Raw genomic sequence first — 19,047 nt, 5'->3', positions numbered from 1 at the left:
GATGGTTTCAGCACATGTTCCTAAGAAACGAAGATGCAATGAGAAGGGCTCTGTAGAATGCCACAGGGGCAGATCGAAAAGAGTAGAGGAAGACCAAGCATGAGATGGCAGGATGTGGAGGCTCGAGATGAGTGCAGTGGATGTGACAGGAGACGCGACACAGGTAGAAGCACATGGAGAAAGAAAATACGAGCAGCCAACCCCATGTCATAACGGGATTTTGGCTTGCGAGTGCAGGCAACATTGCGCCTTGGATCGGAGGGGAATGGGAGGGTGGGCAGAAGAGCTGGGGAGAGGTGAGAGAGGTCAACATGAGTGAGGAGGATTCTTGAACGACTGAGGTTTAATCAGTTTAACACGTTTTCTTTCGCGACCAATATGATCCATAATAGAGGGTTTTTTTAGGGTTCGATCGCATAAATATAAATGTGTCGTTAAAGCCGCCACCACCCTAACCAAAAAAAACCTCTGGTTTTATCGTGGACAGATTAACAGGAGGCTGGTGGATGGATGGGCTTTGAGGAATATTGAGTATAAATTTCGATTTAAAGCTTTCGTGACTGCAGGGATTCATCTTCAGGTGAAGAACATATCTATCGGAAAGACAGCGTCTGTGAGAATTGTATTTTATTATGTTTTATTTTATTATTTTATTATTTCCCTTCTACGTGACTTTACCGAAAGAACCAAGAAGAATGTTGAGTGTGTAAAGCTGTCCATCTGTTTTCTGATTATTTTTTTTGTTATACAGACGTGAGCCTCGAGGCAGCCTCCAGTGTCATCACCTTTGGTGAGATGGGAGATTTAGGCAGCCTGGGAATTTTAAGGCTCGTGGGGATTTCGGGAGCCCAAATTGCAGTGTGAGTGGTCTTGGGTCATTCACAAAGTGGCGTGGTAGCCTCGCGATCGGCCCGTGTTCCCCGCTGAGCCATATTACACTGCGTTGATGGTTCGATTACCGCGGGCACCCCATAATTTCTGCAGGGAATTAGCAAATCAATTGCCTTGCAGTTGATTGTGTGTTTCTGCGTTGTATGTGTGATGTAATCGATATGTGGCTGTAGTATATGATCTTGTTTTTGAGTTGCGTGGTTAATATCTCGAATTGGCTTGTGTGCTTTGTTGTTCCATGACATCGGGTTTTATTTCGCTGGGTGGTGGAGTGGTTGGAGTGCTCGCCTCGCAGTCTTGATGTTGCACGTTTGAATCCCTGTCTGGGTTCGACTCTGCCCAACATCCCTCCTAGGGTGCATCAAATGCTTGCTGCTTTGTGAAAAGTGAACATTAAACAGCCCGATTTTCATAAAAAAATACAAATTTGGGTCCAATCTTGTAAATAAAATGTTTGTCGTAAACCCTCCTCCACCCCAACACAGTCGTCACGTGAACAAACGTGCTGGTTTATTACTGGGTCAGCAGGAGCAACACCGGTTTGTTGATAATTGCATAGAGGTTATGTGGTAACATTGCGTTTAGCAGTGGTGCAAATAACAACAAAACTAAACGTAATCATCAATAATACTGCATTTAGAGAGAGGTGTGTAACGGATGACGTTTCGAGCAATGGCCCTTTTTCACAGCGCACAGAGGTAGGGTGAGATATGTTGTATAGAGGTGTGTAATGTGCTCTTTATATAGCGGTACAGTGGCAGAAAAATAATGCACAAGCCTTTTCAGGCGTCAGGCCAATGCAATTGGCTTTGTGTACAGCTGCTAGGTGGGACTGCTTTTCAATGCGGGACCATAAGAGGTGGCAATGGCTTGGGGAAGGTCTTCATCCAGCAGTAGTCGGTTGATCGTGGCTCACGATGATGATGATGATGATGATCGAGCCATGTATTGTCCTAAAGCACCGTGTCGTGTGGGTGTGTGCGTGCGCGTGTGCAGGCATCTCTGAGCCCCTACACTATGGACGATGTCATCTACCTGGACACACAAGGAGGGGCGTCGGGCCTGGGCTCGGACGACGAGGTCGGCGATGACGATGACGATGCAGAGGCAGACTACGGCTCCGGATCCGGCTCCGGTTCGTGTCCCGTCCCGCTATGAGCTAGTTCCCCGACTGTCCGTAATGCTTAGATTTTTCCAAACTACGAATGCTTAAGTTTCTGAGTTATGTGTTCATACCTTCACGTGTGCCTTTTTGTGTAAGTTTGCGTGCAAGGCTTTTATCTGTGTACTTCCGCGTGTCGTGTGTGTGTGTATGACGTGGGGAGCAGTAGTGCAACGGTTAGGGCGCTGCGCTATGAACCCAGCGACCCGAGTTCGTTTCCTGCTCACGGCCACCACCAGTGATGATTATCTGAACCAGTCATGGGTCACCCCTTGGTCGACTCGTCTCAAATGACTGCAATGTGTAAACATCGCCACTGGCGAGACAAAGGCGGCCGGGCGTGGTGCTGGCCACCCACCCCCTCGTGGTGCCATGCTGGCCTTCATAGGTGCTCTCTATCAGCATTTGCTCCAAAAGTCAGTTAAAGGCTACACGGGGGATCTTTGTCTTTGTATAAGCATGTATGACTATGCTTGCTTGCGTATCTGTGCGTACACCCACCCCCTCGTGGTGCCATGCTGGCCCTTCATAGGTCCTCGCTATCAGCACTCGCTTCAACAGTCTGTGAAGGCTATACGGGGAAATCTTTGTATCTTTGTGACGTACCCAGGCCTGGTCTCGCTGGAGGACGTGCTGAGATATTCTTCGCAGGACAAAGTGCACTACCCGGCCACACTGCCCAGCGAGCAGCTGGCCACCACGGTTCGCTACCAGGACACGCACGCAGAGCCCCGGGCCCAGCCCGGCCGCGTCTCAGTCCAGCTGCAGGTAAACGCAGCCACCGCGTTAACGCACTGCACCTGCGTGGCTGCAGGTAATTGCAAACGGCTCATTAGCCTGCTGCTGCAGGTAGTCACCACTACACCACCACACCGTACGTAATGTCCTGCTGCAGTTAAACCAAACTCTTTATTTTACCAGGTAAAGACCACGGAGCTGTAGAGCTCTTTTTACACGCTGTCATTTAACTCAGTCTGTTGTTGTTGGCGTTGTTGTATCCTCAAATCTTGTAACTCAATTTTAACCCACTTCCCAATGTGGTATCGACTGCAAACTTGATATGTCATACTGATGACAATACTATATTCTATCATAAAAATAAAAATATATCTTTTTAAACATTCTTTTTATATGTTATGTTTCGGCTTGGGTGGAATTGACCACGGTCAACTGACGGTTATGGCAAGCTTCGGGGCCACTTCCTGGAGTCGTGGAGTTCTTCCATTACTAGTACATTTCATAAAAGCGCGTTTAAAAAATGTTTTTTTAAATATTATTATGCCAACAGGTCGCATTGAAACGCGTGTTGATTCTAAATGTGGAGGGACATACCAGAGGATCCGGATAAAAATACACGTGACCACGGGGATAGAACGTACAAGTTCCAAATATACAGGCATCAGGGTCGGGATCAAATTTACAACCTCCTTCATACCAGGCAGTTATGAACCACAACACCACACTGGAACAGGTACACACGCTACACCACCACCACACTCCATCCCCATCCTGCCTACCTGCCAGTCCCCGTGGCTAAACGTTGATTTGTTGTGTTTTGTGTGGGGTTTGGGGAGCGGTGGCGCAGTGGTTAGCGTGCTGTGCTTCAAAACCGACGACCCCAGTTCGATTCCCTATCCTGGCCAAACACCAGGTCAACTCGGCCTCAAATGACTACCTGGTGCAGTGTGTAGACATTGCCACTTGGGAGACTTAGTGCTGGCCCACCCCACCCTCTCGTGTGTCGTGCTGGCCTTCATAGGTGCTCGCTAACAGAGGGGGTCTTTGTGCATGGGGGTTGATTGCCGTCTTGGCGCCACCATCTTTCGTCCGTGCCTGCAGGCCGAGCCCCCGGTGGGGACGCTGGGCCCGGTGAGCGAGGCCCCGGCCACGGAGGAGGAGGAGGAGGCAGCGGCGGTAGCGACGACGGCGAGGACCAGCCCCCCGCCACCCCCTCCCCAGCCCCCCGCCCGTGGGAACGCCGCCGACTCGGAGGAGACGGAGGGCGAGGACGACGACAACGAGGATTACGACGAGGAGACGGTCACGAGCACGCCAACGCCTCCGAACCGCCCCGTGCCGCCCGGACCCCGCGAGCAGCCCGCGGAGGTGGGGCCCTCGGTACGCACGCGGCCCAACGCGCGTTCTCTGCGGTTCCACGAACTGTTAGAGAGCCGAGAAAAGCTGTGCCGGCACCTTCCAGCATCGGTATCTTTATTTATACTGGAGGAATTCGATGAGCTTCTAAAGCTGTTTCTCACAGGTGTCCAGGATCTTTTTCACAGATGTCCAGTAAAGACACCCTTCCAAAGACATCCTAGCATAGCGCTGTCCTCGCCTTGCCATAACGTAGCCGCACGCGCAGCAGCTTGGAACAACCTGTTTTATGCACCGTAATCGCCCATCACGGCACTATCCAGGCTCAAATCCAGCTTAGCTTCCGAGGCTAGGTCGAGCACAGCTTGGGTGATTTAGCGAAAGGCATGTCCGATGCTTCAATGTGTATCGTATGACTCCACGTTGATAACACGCACCGTGCTCTCCGCGTTTTTATATTGACGCCGCGTGCGTCTTGCGCTTCCCAAGGCCACCTCTGCTGCGGCCACCACCGTCTCCTCGCCGGACGACAACCGAATTCCCGAGGGGAGGGGCATCGGGCGGGCCGGCGACGAGGTGGGCGACATCGGGGACGACGGCGGAAACGAGGTGGGCGACGGGGACGAGGTGGACACTAACGAGGTGGGCACGCCACGCACCGGCCGGCCCCGCCCCGAGGAGCCCGTCAACAACGAGGTGTCGGCTCGCAAAACGACGGCGGAGAGCCTCCTCGAGCGCACGGAGGTGCTTGCAGGTATGGGCAAGTGGTGGGGGCGGTCGGAGGGCGAGTGAGTGAGAATACGTACCTGCGGAGGGAGCTGGTAGTAACGTTGGGTTGCTCGGTCAATGGCCAGCGTCAACGGCGGCGTGGTGTATTGCGCAAATATGCCCGACTGTGAGGGCGGGCACAAGCCGGCGTGAGTAGGTTAAACGTTGAGTTTTATAAGGGCACCACGGGATGACCAGCCCCTCCCCACCCAGCCCCACCCCTCCCACCCCCCACCCAGCCCCTCCCCACCCAGCCCCTCCCTCTCCACCCAGCCCCACCCCTCCCATTTTTGGATGCATGACGGACGGACAGAATAATCCGCTGTTGGCTGGTGTAACCAGGAGGTTACTACCAATAAAATGGGTTGGTTGAATGGACGAGTGGGTGTGTGAATGGGCAAGTTGGGTGCGGTATGATGCGAGCGAATCGATGGGTGGGTGGGCGAGATTAGTGGATAAGCGGAGGAATTGAAATTCGATGGACAGAGCGAATGAGCGAGTGGGTCAAGTGAAGTGAGTGGCTGAGAGGGGTGGTGGAGTAGCGGAGTTATTGGGTAAGGTGGAGTTGAGCGTGTGAGACGGTCAACTTCCGTTTCGCACTTGACCGGGCAGTGGGTATGAGGGTGCGAGTAACGGAGCAATCTTCGGGTGGAGTGAGCGAGTTTGACTCCTCTGCGGTTGTTGCTGTGGTCGATGTGCACATGCATGGTGTTCTCTGTGCTCAGCGGTTGTTGTTGTGGTTGCGCAGCGGTGGTGGCCGGCGGCGTGGTGGGGCTGCTATTCGCCGCCTTCCTTGTGCTGCTTCTCATTTACCGCATGAAGAAGAAGGACGAGGGCTCGTACGCCCTGGCCGACACCAAGGAACCAGTCTTCCAACCACCGCCCGCCAAGGAGTTCTACGCCTAACGCACGCGCACACCAACACTCGCACGCACGTTCCTACACTCGCATCCTCACCCACACGTACAACCGCATTCGCGCATTCTCTCTCTCTCTCGCTTGTTACCAAGGTACTCTCGCACGGCGGCGCTGGCCAATTCACCTCGGCCTACGCCACTCGTGTGTACACAACGCATACCTCCTTCCCGCGTGCACTAAGAACACGAGCACACGACACTTGCCAGCGTTTCACGAAAACGGGACTTGTTGAATATTGGCAAATCTTCCCTCCATTTCCCACTTTCACTGGGACTCGGCGCTGGTTCAGCGATTCCCACCCATAGGGGGAGCATGACTCGAGTAGGCGAGGTTCCCGTGTTTGGGGAGAGCCTCGGGGGGGAGAGAGGGGAGGGGGGCCCAGTTCCCCCCTCCCCTCCCTCTCCCTTCGATTACCTGCCTGACCGCTTTGGATTGGGTGAACAAGACGAGAGCTGCAACAGTTCATATTTTTTAGTCTCACTAGGTCGGCTTCAAAATCGTCAGTCTTTGCAGGAAAATTGATTTAGTCGAGTATACTGTTTACACGGTGTCTTGAGCTAGCAGGCATGCCACACACAGTTGCAGTTACTGGCTGATCGATACAGAGAACCCTCATCTCATTGGGGTGCCTTACTGCGGCTCGCAGTGTCTGCCCATGCAACTATGTGTCACACACTAACCCATGCAAATAACTAATGGAAATGCCTAATAGAGTACAACAAACGTGTATATACTGTACCAGTCGTTCACGGCTAATCGATGGCAACAGAGCTCCGGTCGGTGACACGATTGGTCGCTATTTGCAGCTCTAATCGAGAGTCGATCTTTTTTGTCGGCTAATCTCTTAATCATCGAACAGTGCAGCTCCGTGCTAACAGCAGCAAAAGAGGTTTTGCGTACGACGTAGCACATTCTAGCAGTGAGCACAATAATAACCTCAGAGCTGTTGCGAATCGGCGGTTCATTCCAGGAAGGACGGCAATAAGATAGCGGCGAATCCCTCCACAGGCGTGTTCACCCCGGAGGTGGGTGGGGACACGGCTGCGTTGTTGTGGCGTGCGGGTTGCCACGCACGCTCAGTGGGAGTGTGTTTGTGAATTTGGCGTGCGGGAGGGGGGGGTGAAGGGAGTTTGGGATTTTTCCACCTGGTTTGCTGACATTGCGCTGGGGCGCACGAAAATTAACCGTTTTTTTATGGTGGGTAAAGCCGAAACAACGAGACGTGGGGACATTATTAAACTCTCAAACTACACGAAGGCCTTCGGAAGTGGAGGTGTTAGCACAAAAACTGGATTCTTGCAGCGACGATTGTCAAATTTGAATGGATACCTGCGATAAGTAACGTCTTGTGGTTTGGCTAAACTCTTAACTTTGGCTCGGACAATAGCCCAACCGCTAGCACTAAAAACATCCTTAAGCCCAGCCATGATCCTAACCATAACTGTAATCCCTCGCTTACACTCATTTGCTGCACCTCCCTTTCGTGGTAAATCGGGTTGCCACCTCTGGGATACAACAAACCGGGACATATGGGAAGAAGAAACATCTCGCAATAGCAAAGGATGGGAGAAAAGTACACGTGGAACACACACACACACACACCTGCCTTGAGCGGTGTATTTCGTAAAAAAAAAAAACAGGACTTTTAATGTCGTCGGAAGACGAGCAGATTTCCCAGGACGGCCGCCTCTAACAAGAGGAGACGATCCTGGGGCAACCAGTACAGGTGGCAACCCCCGGTGGGGAAAGGGAAGTTCCCGTCCCTCCCATTGACTGTAATTTAGAATCGTCCTCATCGTGTCCGTCCGAGCGGCTCGTGTCCGCATATCATTTCCTCTCGATACATTTAACTTTCGTTGGTTAAAAACTAAAACTAAACATACCCATGTTCATGGTGCTTGAAATGTGTAACTTGGGGGGGAGGGGGGAGGGGGGGAAATCGATCAATACTGTAAACTCATCATCCGGTGTAATGAAGGCTTCCACGGTCGCGAGTCGCTTGACGTGGCATGGGAACGTGGCATTTTGATCTGGTTTTTCACATTTCACATTTGGGGAAGGTGAGAGTTAGAAGCTGATGTAACTAATTTGAAATTAAAATAACCAGGTCATTTAAATGTCACAGCTGCTTTTGGGCTGAGCCCCCTTTTGAAGGATTCTGCATTTTTATTTTTTTTGAACAAAAGTCACCCGTCGACTTTTTGTTTTTGGTTGACGCATTTCAGGAGGCTCGCTACTTTGGTACGTTGGTCAGCATTTGTGTAGTGTTGGCTCTCAAAAAAAAAATACGAAAAACTCTGCCGAGATGAGAAATGTTTGTGCCGCGCAGACCAGGCGATGGGAATAGAGATTGCTCATCCGCTCGAGGAAGATGTTCTAATCACATCTGACAATATTTGTCCTGCGCTGGTTCCTCGTGACCAGATGCCCAAACAGTTTTGTAGGGGGGAGAGATGAAGATGTTTCTATACAGCCAGCAGTATAGCAGGGATACAACTACACTGATGATTCTTTGTAAACGTAAAAGCAACGTCTAGCTGCCACGTTGCGTTTCCGTAAAAGCAACGTCTAGCTGCCACGTTGCGTTTCTTATCTTGCAATTGATGCAGGTTGTTCTTTAGCCTTGGCAAGCTCACGAGTTAGACCAGGCTGTTTGGCACCGGGCAGTGTCTTCGGGTTGTTACGATGTAATGATGAATCCAGTCGTATAAACCCATATGTACGCTCACGATAAATTAATCGAATCTTGTGTTCAATGTCGGTGGCTCCCAACATGCGGTCCACTAAACCATCAGTGGGCTTCAAAACCCATGGCACGTTAGGAACTTTTGCAGATAGGATATTTGTTTGGGAAACGCACGGTGTTTTATACCACCTTGGTGGTCTGCAAAAAGTTGTCCTTGACATGTCAAAGTTTGGCCCAAGGGTTCCAGAATGTTTGGGAACCACCGTTCCTGTGTAAAGTATCACAACGACACTACCATTAACCATAACGTTTAAACAACATATCTTGTTAAATCTAATCGCGATCTTGAGTTGTGACAATGTGTTGCACATCCGAATTCGCTTCATCGCTACTGTGTTTACCTCTCCCACCCCTTTAGGGTAGTAAGTTTAGGGTAGTGCGTTTCTCTCAGCTGTTCGGCCCAAACATTTATACCTCGGAACAGGATGCTTCAGTCTGCGGACGTTGTTATTCCACTGGATGGGGATGTCCATTGGCTGGAGATGTCTTCTTAATGTTATCGGTGTAGACGAGACCGTCTTATGGTGCATTTCATAGGCTCATTGGGTGGACTGATGTTGCCCGGCTTGTAATGCTTTTAAGGCTCCATCCAGTCGCCAAGTTTGTACGATGACCTGCGCAGTTAAGGCTCATTGCATGGACCGTACCGGCCAGCTTGTAACACTAAATACTGTATCAGAGACTACTTGATAATGTACATGCATCGGAGGCTCACTGCGTGGATTCACTTGGCTCGCTTGTAATATTAATATTGTATCAGACTGATTTCTTTACAGCGTGCGTTCGAAACTCATGTGGACTGGGACTGCTCACAGTTTTCTTCATTGTAATTTATAGTGATTGGTACGTTTGTAAGATTATCATATTTTTTTTATATAATCTGTCTTTAATATCACTGAAATAATTGATGGTAGTGTTATTATATAATAATCCGTTTAAAAAAATCCTCTTGTTATTTTATTAGAACAGTTAGTGCTCGGCAAGTTCAAGTTAATCACGGGTTTCTCTTTCGAATGAACGGTTCATAATGAGACGATACGCATTATTAAGTCCAAACGTTTGAAATGGAGATTTTTACCCATTGCCATATGCAAAATCAATCTCAACACTTTGAAACCCATTATGTTCCATTTCCATGGCAATATTCGGCAGCTCTCATTGCCTTACCATGGGAATGAATTGGCCTAATTGAACACAAATTCAAGTGTACTTCAGTTAAACATTTTGTGCAAATTGGATGTCCCTGCTACGATCTAAATTGGGTCGTTGGATTGCATTTGTTTGCATGCAACCTAATCATAACTGGCTTCGACGAAGTTATGTAGCTTCTGACATCGGTTTTCAATTAAAAAAGCGATGTTAAACTCAAAGTCGCTCATTCTAAATTACGGGCAGACGCGTGCGTGGTTTAGTAGTGGTCGGCACGCTGAGCTCGAAATGTGACGGTTCAATCCTCGGCACGGCCATCCGATAATGTATCTGCGGAGCGTTCATATCGAGCAAAAGAGCTCCCGTCGGCTACGATTTCGATACCGAAAAAATCTTCAATAATCCTCAGAGTCGGAACATCATTCGCCTGAGCCAAATTGACAAATGAGTTGTTTTACTCCCATCCCACTTGCAACGGAGATATGGGAGATCTCTCTACCCTTGATGAAGTTAAAGAACATCAATCGATCAACGCATACGAATCTTGCTACGGCCATTGCAATTGCTAGAATGTCGTCTTGCCATGTAAACATAGTGCTTGTCTTTATTAACGGAGTTTTGTAGTTGACTTAAGGAATTAACCAGGGGGCTTGCACACCCATGTAATCACTCATAAATTAATGACATAACAGGATGCAATTAGGAGTAATAACATTTATAACTTAATGACGTTTATATTTAAGAATGTGCGCGTTCAGTGACATTGCTGTTGTTGTTGGGTTCTATTGTTATATTTTTTAACTGGCAAAAATGTCCACTTTGCGCGAGTTTTTGTTTCGGAAAAACAGAAACTGTGCTCAAGCTCGAGGCATTGCAAGAAACGTTTTGTACAGTAGTCGGGTTTACGAGGTATGGGCGAGCTTTTAAAACTTGCCAATTTTTTCTACCCTAATTTCTGGAAAAGTGGTCGTTTGGCAACAGTTTGCTGTCTATAAAATAAAAGTGAAGCCTTATGGGCCTGTGATTCCCCCCCCCCCCCCCCCCCCAGTGAATGGCATAAGAACGGTTTACGAGGTACAGCCACGTGACTATATGATGATGATTTGGGCATGATTGTATGGCGAGATCTTTAACAGGGGTCATCCGCGAATTCCTCTGACTTCGCGTCGTCGGGCAGAAGGATTGAGTGGCTTTAAAATGAAGATGACACGGTGTTAAACGTCACCTGTCAATGAAGAGGTGGGACCTGCCCTGTGAATGTTAAAATTGTGGCGAGGTGGCCATACACGTTTATAGTCGGGGCTTGATTTCAGACGGGGTCTGGGTTGGCAATCCGGAACATCTTATGACCACCGCACTCGGCACACACTACCAACATCCAGCAATTCCGCTCGCTATGTCTGTAGCTATTGGTTACACATCTGCTCCAGTCTACCAACGGCCCGGAAATGTATCCAGTTAGACACAAAGCCCTGGTAAAAATGGTAAGGTGGCCAGCCTCATCTCCAGCTGATTTTATAATATTAACAGTGAGAGACCACTCAAACTATACAAATCACAATTTGTGGGGAGATGAATCCATACTGGATATTAACGAGCTTGTGTTTGATCGTCAGAAAAGTTCAGAAGAATTTTTGCAACTCCTCGTGGTCATTTTTGTCAGTTTCATAGTCTAATTTTTTTTTCAGCGGAGAACTATTTAATTTAACGGTACCGTGTATACGTGTGAGTAGCCGAGTTACCACTCGGCACTGCTCACTCCGACACACTACTACTATAGGGGTACGTACAGTTAACGTGAGTCAGGCTCTGTGACTTGATCTGAACATAATCTCGTTTTGGAAACATTTTGATCTATAATGTTTTTCGTCTTGTAACGCAACACGCTATATAAGTGGTATAATAAAAACTTTTTTTTAATTTGTTTTTCTAACTTCCCAGAGTTTGCCTAATTTATTAATTTCCATACAGCCACCAACACCTGGTGGGAATGGTTATGTGTTTTGCTGTGTGGGCGGTAGCATCTTTTAAGAGATGCCCTTCAATTGCGTGTGAAAGTCAATGCAGTGCAAATGTTTGAGCGCACTCGATAGTAACCGGGATGACGGTGTAATATTATCAACCTCTATTAAATATTAGTTCTGTATTCGCAAGTAAACTTTATTCCAACAGTAACACAAGAGGTTTTAGAAAGTATTTGTGTGTTTATCGGTTAATATCCAGCAGCCTCCCTGACTTAATACTGTGCATATTAATCTTAAAAATATTACTTGCCATCTGCTTTCACAGTGGACATTTTTTATCTTACTTTTTGGTTCTTTCGGTAAAGTCACGTAGGTATAAAGTAAAATAGATCACGACGTTTTGGGCACAAACCTGATGATGGATGCTTGTGTTGTGACCAAAACGTTAATTATTTTATTTTCTACCTACGTGACTTTACCGAAAGAACCAAAGAGTATAGATTCCTGCAGTCATGAAAGCTTCAAATCAAGATTTTTGATCCTGTGACGGCATTCGCAAGAGTAGACCATTTTGTGCTGGTGTTATGGTCCAAATTTGCTAAATTAGAAAATATTACCTGAAAATGACTTCATTGGGAGTACACATGGCAATCATTGTGCCCAACTGTTAAAATTTGGCAGGAACCTCCAGAAAGAGTTGACACTTGTTGAATCTTTCCTGGGTAAACAAAGTAGATGATTTTTTTTATTTAAAGCTTTCGTAACTGCAGGGATTCATATTCTTGGTTCTTTCGGTAAAGTGACGTAGAAGGGAAATAATAAAATAATAAAAATATAACACAATCAAAATTCTCACGACGTTTCGACTGCAACACAAGCAATCGTCAGGTGTGAAATCCACAGCAAGAAAATGTTACAAAATTTATAATTATCGTCGTGAGAATTTTTATTGTTTTATATTTTTCTTATTTTATTATTTCCCTTCTACGTGACTACCAAAAGAACCACGAATATAAAGTAGATGGAATTAACACATGAAATATCATGACCAAGGCTTGGACATGTACGGTGAAAGAAAGTCCCAATGCAACAACATGTGTGTGAACCAGTTTTTTACTGACTTCATAATCCGACACTAATACTCCAAATTGAACGGTTTCAATGTGGGGGGGGGGGGGGGGGTGGTGGGGGAAGCGAGCGAGAAGGCTCGGCCCGTTACTTGAAGAGCTCCTCGATGATGAGACGCGACACGGAGTTCCACCCGGTGGACGCGTCCCCGTGCGGGAAGCCCCCGACGGCGCACGTGCCCAGCCACAGCGCCACGTCCAGCACCCCGGCCGACACACCGTCGCACAAACCCTCCACTGGCGGTGCACGGGGAAGCGGGGGGGGGGGGGAGGCACATGGTTACGCGCAAACGCCAAAAAAAATCACTGGCGGATTGATGAGCGGTAGAGGCCGCAACCGGGTACAGGTAGCCGTTTGCGAGCCTGGTGCGGCCGGGTACGGGTAGGCCGTGAGTCACTGGTGAGTAACCGTTTGTCACTCATTTCGGGTAGGGTACGGGTAGGGAACGGGTACAGGTAAGGAATCAAAATCCGTTTGCGACCTCTGATGAGCGGGCACTCGCCGATTCACTTGGGGTTGTACCGCTCGCCTCCGATCGGCACGGTTGGCTACGCACAGCTCGAAAGAAGCTTGCCGTACATCATTTCTAGATTTGAAACTTTCGTGACTGCAAGGATTCATACTCTTGGGTTTTTTCGGTAAAGTCACGTAGGTAAAAAAAAATGAAATAAAAATAACTACATTAAATCACGACGTTTCGGAAGCAACAAGTCTCCGTCTTCAGGTGGGACCGTCACAGCCAAATTTACTGTATCAAGTGAAGAGAAATCCAAGAGACAAGATCTTATATATACTTGTTAAGGGGAGTGGGGAGGAGCTTTATCTAAATGTGGCAGTCAGGAACTGGGAGGGTGGGGGGGGCTAAAAGGGAAGGTACAGCTGATAAGCACCTCCGCCGTACACCCACCGGTGGTTCTGGAGTTTTCCGCGTCGTGCTCCTATCGCTACGAACACGGTTACCGTTCCCACGAAACTTCACTCTCAGATTCGCCCACCCATGGCTATATAACTTTAAGAATAATAAGCTCAACGGAGTTGGTTTCTCACGTGGAAATTGTACAGCAGCCGAATACTCGAAACGCACGTTTCGGTTCTAATTGTGGAGGGGAAAACCCGGAGGATCCGGGGGAAAAATCCACGCGATCACGTTGAGAACTTGCAAACTCCAAATATACAGCAGGCGTCAGGGTCTAAATTGAACCCACGACCACCTGCATACCAGGCGAGGCAGTTAACATCTCGCCACCATGGCTCCCACCCGAACTCAGGCGTGAACCCATACATTCCTTGACTCGCAGGTCTCATTCATATAATACAGTCATTCGTGGATGGAACCCACAACCTCCTGTGTACACCAGGCGAGGTCATCAACATCTCCGAGCCACCGTGTACAATCCGGCGGGTTACCCACCACTGGTGGTGCGGTGGATGTTGATGGAGGCGTTGGTCTCGGAGGGGCTGCTGCCCGGGTCCAGGTACACGATGGCCTCGATGGGCAGCGGGCCGGAGCATTCTGCGCCGTTGAAGGTCAAGTACCAGCGCGAGCAGCACGGCACCGAGCAGCGCAGGCGCATAGCGCCCGAGAAGAGCACGCGCACGCTGCTGTCACCACGCTCCTTCGTGAAGGTGCACGACTGTGGGGAGAAAGGAGGGGGGGGGGTAGTAGGGAAGGGCGCCCAGAGAGAAGTGGGGGGCAGTGAAGGTCAGTGAGGGGGGGGAGGTAAAAGGTTAAATTTGCCTTGGCTTCGCACGAAAGGAGAAGCTTGTGTATAGCAGATTCATGGTTATTATTATTGTTGTATTATTTTGCTTGTTTGGCCAGGAAAACGTCACTGACAAAGTGAGTCTCTTCTTGGTTCTTTCGGTAAAGTTAAGTAGAAGGGAAATAATAAAATAATAGAAATAAAACATAATAAAATACAATTCTCACGACGTTTCGGCCACAACGCAAGCAGCCGTCCTCAGGTGAAGAACAGGTCTGTCGGAAAGACAGCGTCTGAATGAACACCACCAAGTTTGGCAGCGTATACTTAAGCTGGGTTAGGGGAGGAAGGGCGCCTTGACAAAGGAATTTGCATATCAACAGATTTTTTTTCTACGTGACTTTACCGAAAGAACCAAGAAGATGAATCCCTACAGTCACGAAAGCTTTAAATCGAAAAAAAAGTGAGTCTCGTGACGTTTTTTTGTCAGGAAGGTCCTGCCAAGTTCTCGCAGTGATTTGTGGTGTATCTCTTTTTTTCTCCAATTTGCCAAAGTGGGACTATGGCACCGGCACACAATGGCGGCCTGTAAATGATGTCCTGGGATCTTTAACGTCCACCGTTTCGTACAGGTGGTGTCTATGTCCAAGTGATATCTATAGATGATGTCCATGTGCAAGTAATATATAAAGGTGACGTCTCATACCTGTCAACCCATACGGTTTACCCGTATTCTTGAACAGGGATATTGATACTCTTTGGTTCTTTCGGTAAAGTCACGTAGGTATAAAATAAAATAAGTGGTATAATGTCCACGTCTGATTGGGACCATTTAGATAACATGACAGTCTCTTCTGCTACTTCAATGTCAACCAAATGTAAAGTTCTCACATTAACATCATTCGCCCTGGCCACTTCTTTATAACCCTTGAGCTACTCCCATTTCAAACCTTTTAAAACAGTCTGCATCAGCAGCAGACCATGTTTTCCCACCTGATGATGGACGCTTGTGTTGCGCCCGAAACGCCGTGATTGATTTTATTTTCTACCTACGTGACTTTACCGAAAGAACCAAAGAGTATGGATTCCTGCAGTCACGAAAGTTTCACATCAAGAGGAATTTATAGTTATCAGGTCCATACGGAGTACAGCTGTTTCAATACGGCAAAAAACATGCTTTGTCTATTTGTTTGTGTTTTATTTTTATTTTACTTTTATGAATTTAAATTTTTGATCTACGTGACTTTACCGAAAAACCTAAGAATATGTGTTTCTCCCTTGTGATGGGACTTTGAAGGATGAACGTTGAGATGTTTAAGGACACAGGGGTGACCAAAAAGGTCTGAATTGGTCTGCAATAAGGTATGCCCTGATAAGGAGTTGACAGGTATGGACCGTCTGTACCTGGTGCAGGTGTCCTTACCTGTATCTTGCCCAGGTCCTGGCCGTTGTTGAATGCGTTCCACGCGCACTGCTTGATGTTGGGCTTCCAGATCCCTCGCTCGGCCCGGTCTCCCCGCTCCCCGCACTCCCCGGCAGGGCCGTCTCTGCCAGGGAGCCCTGGGGTCCCGTCCCTCCCTGGCAGGCCAGGGACCCCCGGAGTTCCCGGGGTCCCGCTGGGTCCGGGCAGGCCATCGCGGCCAGAGGGGCCTGGGACCCCAAAGGGGCACGGCCCGGTCGCCGTTCCCACCGCTCTCTGCTCGCACACCCCACCAGCATCACCATCGTCGTCGTCATCATCATCATTCTTGAAAGATTTCCAACTAATGTTGGTGCGTTAATGCATTCGCTCTGTCCGTCCGTCGGCTGTAACATGCGGCCACGATAACTGTCTTAACGAATGATCCAAGGCGAACGAAATCTCAGTGCAAAGTGTCGTTGCTTGAATTGATCAGAAAGGCTTATTGCGCAAATACTTGAAGACGAAAAAAAACAGGGCAAAAAAATTAACTTTGCAAATATGCAAATTAATTTTGTCATGATAGTTACCCGTCGGCTTTCGAAGTAGTTAATTAAATGCTACCCAGGACAAGCCACTGGGAGCTATGCATTTTTAAATCATATAAGGGGCTGTCCATAAATGACGTCACGCGATTTTGGACGATTTTTTGACCCCCCCCCCCCCTCGTCACACGGCGTCACAAAAAGTCAGACCCCCTCTCAAATATGACGTCACAAAGCTCTGTCCCCCCCCCCAAAATAAACATGCTTCAAATCGCTTTAAACTATTGTCATTGTAGTGCGTATTTAATGTGGCGCTGCACTCTGATGTTGTAGGAGAAAACATTTATTAAAAAGTATATTTAATTAAGTAGAACCTGTTGTTTATATTTAAAGTTGCGCATTTTGATGTGACGTCACATTTCTCAAACCCCCCCCCCCCCTCGTCACACATCGTCACAAATGTCTGACACCCCCCCCCCCTAAGTGCGTGACGTCATTTATGGACGGTCCCTAAGATTGAAAGCTAATTTCCATAAACAGTTTTTTGTTGTTGTCCTTCCCGAGCACCGATTAGCACGGTTGGTTGCGTGCGGTGCGAAAGAAGTTCAACATACTTGCGTACATACCAGCGCGCGCTGTAAAGCATTACAGAATCCACGCGTATGCATGCTTGTTCTCACTCGAGGTGCCACACGCACGACGCAGGTGAACAGTCCCCTGTCGATCCACTGCTGGATGAGAGCCTCCCCTCACCGCTAGGGTCGTTTGGCCATACTTCACCACGTTGGTTGGTGCAGATTTGGTGAAGGTGGCGAGGAATGTAAACGGACACTGGCCTTCAAACCGATATCCTTTTTTAAATCCTTTATATTAAGTTTGCTTGCTTGCTTAGGACCGTGCAAATCTTTCGGTCGTTTTTTTTAACCCACTTCCCGTGATCAAATCGAGCTGACATTTTCCACACAGACTCGTTGTGCGTGACAATTAATGTTCGTGAAATTTATTTTTCAAAAATTTTACACTTTTTAGGACTAAATATTATATTTAATTACCAATTGCTTAATGGTGCAATGCAATCATCTGACCCATAGGTGGCAGCCATCTCAAGCCAGAGGACGAGAGGACTCTAGCCGCCACGCATATAAAGGATTTATAGTGAAAAACTTTGTTTTTACGGGTTATACTTATTAAGTCTCAGAACTGTGAAGTGTATCCCAATTAAGCGCAGAGCCCAATGTTAATGATGGTTTCTATCACGGAGTCATTTGTCACTGAGGCTGAGACCATCAACTCGTGCCACTTGAGGACCCGGTCGCATCACAAGGTCGCCGAACGTTGTATACACACACAAAGTTCTTGTCGCAAATTAACCGCAACACCTTGCTGATCTCGTCAAGGGAGCATAAACCACCATCACGCGAACTGCGGTCATCCTCGGCAGCAGCGGCTTTTGTCTGGCCATCGAACAAAGACGATCCACTGCATCGCGCGCTTTCAGACGCGCTTCTGCGGCCGTCTGGAACGTTCTTCCTGGACGATATTAGGAAGCCACTGGGAGCTGCGCACTTTTAAATCATCGATATTGCAAACTCGTTTCTTTAGAAATGCTTTTTGTACTAAGTTGGCATTCCCCCGCACTTCCGATTATCACGCTTGGCTACGTACGGTGCGAAAGAAGTTCAACGACAAGCAGCAGAGCTGCTCGGATATGAACCCAGCATCTCAGCGGTGCGAGCACGGCGCTCCGACCCTCTGAGCCACCTCGCGTGTGGGCCCTCTTAACGTCCCGGTCTCCAGGATGGGGGGCGCACTTACCTCATCGTGCTGACGGCCCGGCCGAACCTTCCCAGGCTCCGAGGTGGAGCCGAGGCTCCAGGCGGCGAGCATGAGCCCTAAGGCCAGGCAGCCGGTGAATGGAGCCCCCATTACAAGAAGCACTGATCTCCTTGACTCTTAGGATACTGGTTTCCTCTGGCCTCCTTGTCAGCTTACCTCCTGATTTCTTGTCACCTTAGAATCCTGTTCTCTGATCTCCTAGATCTGTGGTTTCCTGCACGTCTGGGCTCTGAGAATCCTTGTCTCTTGGGTTGTTGAGCTCCTGGTGTTCTGGGCTACTTGTCACCTGCTTACTTGAACGCACGGACTCTAATTGACCGAAGGTCGCCTGGATTTCGAGTCTCCTGGACGTGTCGGCTCTGAGTTTCCTAGCCTCTTGGTGGCCTGGTCTCTTCAATTTCTGGTTTCAGAGACTCACACGTCCTCAGACGCCTGCAAGGTCCTAGGTGTCTCGATTTACTTCCCTCTTGGTCTCACATATATCCCTGGGTTTTCTACCGCATATACTATTGAGCCTCCAACCTCCTTTCGCCTGCGAATTCTTGGCTCCCCGCACTCCCTAATCTCTTCTCCCGATGTCCCCGCCTCCCCTCCTATAGACTCCGAAACTCCCGGCCTCAACTCTCGCTGTTTCAGGGGCTCAGACCCGCAGCATGGCTTCTATTTAAGTGGCGGTGGACAGGGCAGGGCGGAGGGTGGTGGATGGGGGGGTGCGGCGGTGGTGGAGAGGTCTGGGACGAGATT

The 19,047-nt window shown here is 48.6% G+C and overlaps 2 protein-coding genes across 3 annotated transcripts in view; one reads left to right on the top strand and one right to left on the bottom strand.

Annotated features, from left to right (window-relative positions):
- Window positions 1–11,661, top strand: part of LOC133340901 (syndecan-1-like) — a 23,394-nt gene extending 11,733 nt beyond the window's left edge. The window contains exons 2-6 of one of the 2 annotated variants that reach the window (XM_061549380.1): window positions 1,888–2,026; window positions 2,664–2,821; window positions 3,893–4,159; window positions 4,637–4,901; window positions 5,664–11,661. In XM_061549380.1, coding sequence (XP_061405364.1) covers window positions 1,888–2,026; window positions 2,664–2,821; window positions 3,893–4,159; window positions 4,637–4,901; window positions 5,664–5,821 — 987 coding nt within the window. In that variant the 3' untranslated portion in view covers window positions 5,822–11,661. Of the gene's footprint in view, window positions 1–1,887; window positions 2,027–2,663; window positions 2,822–3,892; window positions 4,172–4,636; window positions 4,902–5,663 lie in introns of both variants that reach the window. The other variant, XM_061549379.1, reaches the window with a different exon arrangement.
- Window positions 11,405–19,047, bottom strand: CTHRC1 (collagen triple helix repeat containing 1). The gene is made up of 4 exons (XM_061549381.1): window positions 18,283–19,047; window positions 15,947–16,219; window positions 14,232–14,454; window positions 11,405–13,056 (listed from the first exon to the last, which is right to left on the bottom strand). The coding sequence occupies exons 1-4, from the start codon at window positions 18,391–18,393 to the stop codon at window positions 12,908–12,910; spliced, it is 756 nt and encodes a 251-aa protein (XP_061405365.1). The 5' UTR covers window positions 18,394–19,047; the 3' UTR covers window positions 11,405–12,907.

This window comes from Lethenteron reissneri, chromosome 10, assembly GCF_015708825.2.
Source record: "Lethenteron reissneri isolate LAM-NWPU_2019-01 chromosome 10, ASM1570882v1, whole genome shotgun sequence".
Taxonomy (NCBI): Eukaryota; Metazoa; Chordata; class Hyperoartia; order Petromyzontiformes; family Petromyzontidae; genus Lethenteron; species Lethenteron reissneri.
Note: the sequence above shows the minus strand (reverse complement) of the source record. Positions and strands in the feature narration are given on the sequence as shown.

Excerpts from the sequence above, each read along its gene's own strand:
- CTHRC1 (XM_061549381.1), bottom strand. The coding sequence starts at position 18,393 with ATGGGGGCTCCATTCACCGGCTGCCTGGCCTTAGGGCTCATGCTCGCC. Across the intron at positions 14,455-15,946 it reads AGGACCTGGGCAAGATACAG|TCGTGCACCTTCACGAAGGA; the intron begins GTAAGGACACCT and ends TTCTCCCCACAG. Across the intron at positions 13,057-14,231 it reads CATCCACCGCACCACCAGTG|TGGAGGGTTTGTGCGACGGT; the intron begins GTGGGTAACCCG and ends GTGCACCGCCAG.